Source organism: Tupaia chinensis, unplaced genomic scaffold, assembly GCF_000334495.1.
Source record: "Tupaia chinensis unplaced genomic scaffold, TupChi_1.0 Scaffold000086_1, whole genome shotgun sequence".
Taxonomy (NCBI): domain Eukaryota; kingdom Metazoa; phylum Chordata; class Mammalia; order Scandentia; family Tupaiidae; genus Tupaia; species Tupaia belangeri.
Genome location: NW_006159548.1, coordinates 5,058,862 through 5,065,406, shown reverse-complemented (window position 1 = coordinate 5,065,406; position 6,545 = coordinate 5,058,862). Strand labels below are relative to the sequence as shown.

Sequence of the window (6,545 nt, the reverse complement as noted above, 5' to 3'; positions counted from 1 at the left end):
CCGGGTCCAGGACGCGAACCGCGGTCGACTACGTGGGAGTCCAGCGACATAGCCATTACGCTAACTGCTGGTTCCCAGTCCTCACAATACTTTTGTGCGTTTTTTCCCAGCACTACATGGCAGGCAGAAACTTTAATACACTACTTGCCAGGAAGGTAACTGACTAGAGAACAATCGATCTGATGCTTTATTTTGAATTATTTAAAATTTTATTTCAAGAGAACATTATGTTTAAAGATTATTTTCTGGCTTATCATGTTATTACCCTTTTTTATTCTATTTTGAACTTTCTTTATTTGGTCTTAATTAGCCTGCAGGCTGAAGTGTAAAAGTATATCTGTGCCATTTGCACAATGGCGAATGCTCATCTCTTTTCCTTTAATTGAGATATGCTGCTGTGTGCTCAGCATAATATTGAGTTATAGAGGAGAATGGGAAAGTTAGCTAATGTCTGGTACTTTGATAGTTTTTGGACAACTGAATATCTTCAAATACTTTTCTTAAATTATTTAATTCCATTTGTTATTATTTTTTAATTTGACCAGAGAGAGACAGAAGAGAGCAAGAGAAAGGGAAAGTGAGAAAGTAAGGCCCATGGTTTGGTCTGGGCCTCAAACCATGGTCAGCCAAGTGGTAATCCAGTGCCTTTAAGCACACCACCACCTGTGGGCCCCTCTTCAAATATTTATATACACAAGGATAAAAATCACACAGCAAAGCCAAATGGAAATTTTTTTGTCTTTTCCACACTGGAGTGTTTTATCATTCATGTGGATAATCCAACTGGTAAGGACTTTTGGCATACTAACTGACGATATGCGATGTTTCATTAGAGGCTGAAGTGAGCCAAGTTCCATGTAGATACTTACTTGACATAATAGCTTTATTAAGATACAGTTCACAGGATCAGCAGATAGTGTCATGGTTATGTTGCTGGGTTCCCTTGTAGCAACTGCAGTTCAACTTCCAGAACCGGCGACTTCAAACTCATGCTGGGCACGTGTGTGTGTGTGTGTGTGTGCCCAAGATCCTAAGAGGAGAATGTAGGAGAAAGGATTGCAGTGTGGCCATCCCCCTGAGGGGTGATTTCTCACTTTCTGTCTCTTTGTCTCTATGGTGAATGCATGCACCCGAAAGGAAAAATCTCAAACAAACAGTATGCTATGCAGCTCATTCCTAGAAAATGTGTAATGCAGTGGTTTTTAGTATACACATGGAGGTGTGCAAAAATCACCACAATTTTAGGGTATTTTTCTCATCACAGAAAGAAGCTCCATACTGGTTAGTGGTCACTTTCTAACCCCTCCCCCCGCCCCAACCTAGGCAACCACTAATCCATTTAGATCATATTTTATTTTATTTTGTGCTGGAGGACATGTGTGTGTACCAGAGAGAAAAAGCGAGAAAGAGAAAAAATGTCCTCTAGTGGAGCCTGGTCATGCTGGAATCCCCTTTCTTCCATGCTTCTTTCTTGTCTGGCATGTGTACACATGTTCCTGATGTGTTCCTCAATCTATTGGTGTCAAGATTTGAACTGAGGTTGGCCAACACTTTCCACAGAGGGCTTAACCACTATGCCATTGAGCCAGCACTAGATTATATTTTTAAAGAAGTATTTTCCAAATCATAATTTAAAGGAAATTGGGAGATGTGATTATTACAGTACTGACCATTCTAAAGCTCATGCTTTGCTCACGTAGTAATGTATTGGTCTGTTTTCAGGTTAACACCTTTCTCATTTTTCAGAATCTCATTTAGCACTAGGAGAGATGAGTTTCTAAATGTAATCTTTTTGTCATTTTTGGGATTAGCCTAGAGTTTCTCTCTTTTTACTTAGTTTTAGGGACTACTCTTCTTGAACTTTATTTTATTCCTGAGGCATAGGAGACTGGAAACTTGGTATATTAAACCTAAAAAATAAGCAAAGATATAAATGTGTAGATGTTTCAATTTTGTTAACTTAGAGAATTTCTATGTGTCAGTGGAAAATATTGAAATCATGTATATTATTTTTAATTCTAAGTATTAAGTGTTGATCTGATTATGCCTAGGTAAATTCTCTTGCTTATACTACTTGTTACATTTGGGACATTTTTTTTTTTAATTTGGGAAATATTTTAAAAGAAGCCATTTTTTTTTGCTTAAATCTACATTTTCATTTTCTAAATTCAAAGCTACCTTACTAACCTTTTAGAGTATTTAGAGAAAAAAGGTATTCCTACTTATGTAAATTATTAGGCTTATAAAGATGAATTTATATATATATAAAAAATAATTATTTTATTTAACTTTATTTATTTATTTTGATTTGACCAGAGAAGGACATAGAGAGAGAGAGAAAGTAAGAAATCAAGTTGCCAGGTCCAGGACTCGAACTGCGGTCAACTGTGTGGGAATCCAGTACCCTTAACCATCATGCCACCTGCTGACTCTTGGTAAGATTTTAAGAAATCAATTTGAATTTATCTTTTCACTTTTCAGATTCTCTGCAATGACTGTAATGGACGCTCCACAGTTCAATTCCATATATTAGGCATGAAATGTAATTTTTGTGACTCCTACAATACTGCTCAAGCTGGAGCACGTGGAATTTCACTGGATCAGCAATGACAAGTCTATATACACCAGAAAGCTCAGCAATTTCTGATACAGAAGAAGGCATTCCTTACTATTCTGTTGTCATAATGTGTCATAATATATGCATTAGATTTGATGTGTTTTGTATTAGTGTCATAGGAGAGAATCATATTACAAGTACTTAAAGATTCAGAGTTTCTTTATAGAACTATCATAGCTCTGTATTGGATGAAGGCCACTGTGTTTGTATTTTGATTGGAAATTCTTTTTGTGTCAGTTGTTTGGAAGCCAATGATGTTTGCCACTGATAATTCACATTCCTAGAAGTATGTTATATTTTCATGGAACTTTGCTTAAAGTGACACAGTGCATGCAGAGTTCATTTCTGGTTCTTGATAGAACTGCACTTAATTCTCAGTGGTATTCTTGACTTCATAAGGGCTGTACTATAATGAGAATAAGTTCTACTTTATTGTTAAAATCTAATTACGTATGCTTTAGAATTTTCTAAGATAGCCCTTTGGATCCTAAATGTGAATTTTTTTTGATGTAATAACTGCTAATAAAGTGATACTGAGACAATGTGTTATGGAAAGTTTATTTTCAAGGTTGTCTATTTTTGGTTCGGTTAGAACCATTTAGTCAGTTTCATAGTGTAAAAGAAATCTTTTTATTCTTTTGAGGTGTTCTATTGTAAGAATAGTTGGAGAAAATGTTATATAAAATAGGACTCTTCAAAAGTCTTAAAAAGGTAAACATTGAAAATAATTTTAAGTTGCCCAATATTCTTCAAAGAATAATTTATATATTCAGCAAATTTTATTGAGCAGTTATGATTCTAACTTTTTTGGTGGATTATTTGGTGATTATTGTTTGCTGTGTGTAAGATCATATCATCAGCAAACACAAACTACTGCTTCCTTTCCTATCTGGATGCCTTTTATTTGTTTTTATTGGCTAGTTGCTCTGGCTAGAACTTTTAGTATTATGTTGAATGGAAGTAGTGAAAGTGAGCATTTTTTTTTTTTTTGAGAGTTTTTTGCTATAGGGCACGTGTGCTTGCCAGAAAGACAGAGAGAGACAGAAAGCAAGAAATCACGCCCCTCCCCCCGCCCCGGGGAATGGCCGTGCCAATCCTTTCTCCTCCATTCTCCTCTTGGGATCTTGGGCATGCATGCACGTGTGCCCAGTGTGAGTTTAAGCCACTGTGGTACTCGGACTCGAACTGCGGTACACTGACATAGCCATTATTCCGACTGCTGGTCCGTGAGCATACGTTTCATGTTCATGATCTTAGAGGAAAAGCTATCAGGTTTTCACTGTTGAGTATGTTAGCTGCAGCCTTTTCATATATGGATATTATATTAACGTACATTCCTTCTATGCCTAATTTGTTGAGAGCTTTTTCTTTTTTTTTTTTTTAACATCATGAAAGTATGTTGTGTTTTGTCCAGTGCTTTTTCTATATATATATTGAGATAACATGGTTTTTGTCCTTCGTTCTGTTAATATGGCCAGTCACATTTATTGATTTGCACATATGGTTAACCACCCTTGCATCCCAGGGATAAATCTCACTTGATTATGATAGATGATTCTTATAATGTAATGTTGAATTTAGTTTGGTATTATTTATGGAACATGTTTGCAGGGATATTGGCCTATATTTTTCACTTTTGTTCTTTTGTTTGGTTAGTTTTTAAAGAGATTTTTGCTATAAGACATGTGCGAGAGACAGAGACAGAGAGACAGAAAGTGAGAAGTCACTCTCCCCAGGGCAGATAGCCATGCCACAATCCCTTCTCCATTCTCCTTTTGAGATTTTAGGCACACACACACATGCATCCAGCATAAGTTTTAAACCACCGGATTTGGGACTTGAACTGCAGTCGACTACAGGGGAGTTCATCGATGTAATCATTATGCCATCTGTTGGGCTGCTGGCTTGGTTTTGATATCAAGGCAATGCTGGTCACATAAACGAGTTTGGAAGTATCCTCTCTTTAATTTTTTGGGAAAGTTTGAGAAGGAATGATATTATTTCTTCAAATGTTTGGCAGAATTCTACTGTAAAGCCATCTGGACCTGTGATTTTCTTCTGTTTTGTTCAAATATTCTATTCTTGATTCAGTCTTGATAGGTTGTATGTTTTTAGGAATTTATCCAGTTCTTCTGGATTATCTAATTTGTAGGCATATAATTGTTCATAATAGTCTCTTAGGGCCCTTTATATTTCTGTAGTATCAGTTGTAATGTCTTCTCTTTTGTTTTTTATTTTATTTGAGTCTTCTGTCTTTATTTATTTATTTTTAGCCTGGCTAGAGATTTCTCAATTTTGTTTATGTTTTCAAAGAACCCTGTGCCACTTTAAATATCATTTTTACTTAAGTTCTTTGAAATTTTTTTCTCTTTGCATTATATTTATCAGAATTTAATTTTTACTAAGTGAATTTGTTTATTCTCTTTTTTTAGCTTTGTTATAGGGCATGTGTGTTTGTTAGAGAGAGAAAGAGAAGAAATTGAGAGAGAGAGATAATAATCGCCTTCCAGGGATCATAGCTGCACCACAGTCCTTTCTCTTCCATTCTCCTCTTGGGATTTTGGGCATGCACATACATGCACTCAGCATGTTTTTGAAGCTGCCAGGTCTAAGACTTGAACTGCACAGTCAGCCTTGTGGGATCCATCTGCTTTAACCTCCACACCACCTGCCGGCCCTTAATTTGATTATTACTGTCACTTTTTTAATGTGTATTTTTTTCTTTAGCTTATCCAGATATTTACTAGGAGGTCTGGTTTGGTCCTTTGTCCATTTGTCCTTATACATCTTATTTTATTCTCATGCCTACTTAGTCTTCTATTTTTTTTTAAGAGAGAGTTTTCTGTTACAGGATGTGTGCACTCGCTGGAGAGACAGAGAGAGACAAAATGTAAGAAATCATCTCCTGGAGGGATGGCCATGCCGCAATTCTGTCTCTTCCAGTCTTGTCCTGGGATTTGGGGTATGCATGCACACATGCCTGGTGTGTTTCAAGTGGCTGGGTCTGGGCCTTGAACTGTGGTGCCTACGTGGGAGTCCAGTGACATAACCATTAGGCCATCTGCTGGTCCCATGCCCTAGTCTCCAGTTTCACTTTTTGTTTTCCCTTATATCCATCCTGCTTAGTTGTTTTATAATTTTGGTCAAAATAATGTACAGAGTCCCTACTGTGTATTTGATTAACTCCAGATTTTTTATTTTCAAGTCTTTTTTTTTGGAGAGGTTTTCACTATAGGGCATGTGTGGTCGCCAGACAGACAGAGAGAAACATAGAGACAGAAAGCGAGAAATCACCCCCGAGGGAGGGATGGCCACGCCACAGTCCCTTCTCCTCCATTCTCCTCTCGGGATCTTGGGCACGCATGCACATGTGCCCGGCATGAGTTTAAGCCATCGGGTCTGGGACTTGAACCATGATTGACTACATGGGAGTCCAGCGACATAGCCATTATGCTAACTGCTGGTCCCACGTCTGTCTCTTTCTGGCAAGCACTTGCTAGGGATGGTTAAAGACTAAAAAGGGTGGGAGGAGCCTATGTAAAGTAAAAACTGACAGCACCGCATTATGCTTGTCCACATGAATTTTTCTCTGTTCTGTAAAAAGGATATACTAATGACCTATGGCCATAAGATTTTGGTAAATATTCATTTTATGTGTGTGTGTGTGTATTTACAGATTTGAAAAATACTTAAAAAACATAGATACATATATATCTTATAAAACACGTTTATTAACCTAAGTATATTGTTCTTATTCTTGGGATTTTACTCACTATTATTACATTTTCCTGTTTTGTTTTTCTCAAATGCATGCTAGTTTATTAAATGCAATTTATTTAGTTACTAAACGTTTTTTAGGGATTTGTTTTCTTTCTCTCTTGACTTCTTGGAACAAAATTTGGAGAACTGGTCTGGTGTTGGTAAATTC

General features: G+C 36.8%; 1 protein-coding gene across 1 annotated transcript in view; it reads left to right on the top strand.

Moving 5' to 3' along the window:
• The window catches only part of RCHY1 (ring finger and CHY zinc finger domain containing 1), a 32,911-nt gene extending 29,750 nt beyond the window's left edge, over positions 1-3,161 (top strand). Inside the window, exon 9 of the mRNA XM_006142934.3 lies at positions 2,482-3,161. Within this exon, the coding sequence (XP_006142996.1) occupies positions 2,482-2,610 (129 nt within the window). The 3' untranslated portion in view covers positions 2,611-3,161. The remainder of the gene's footprint in view (positions 1-2,481) is intronic.
• The last annotated feature ends 3,384 nt before the right edge of the window (positions 3,162-6,545 follow it).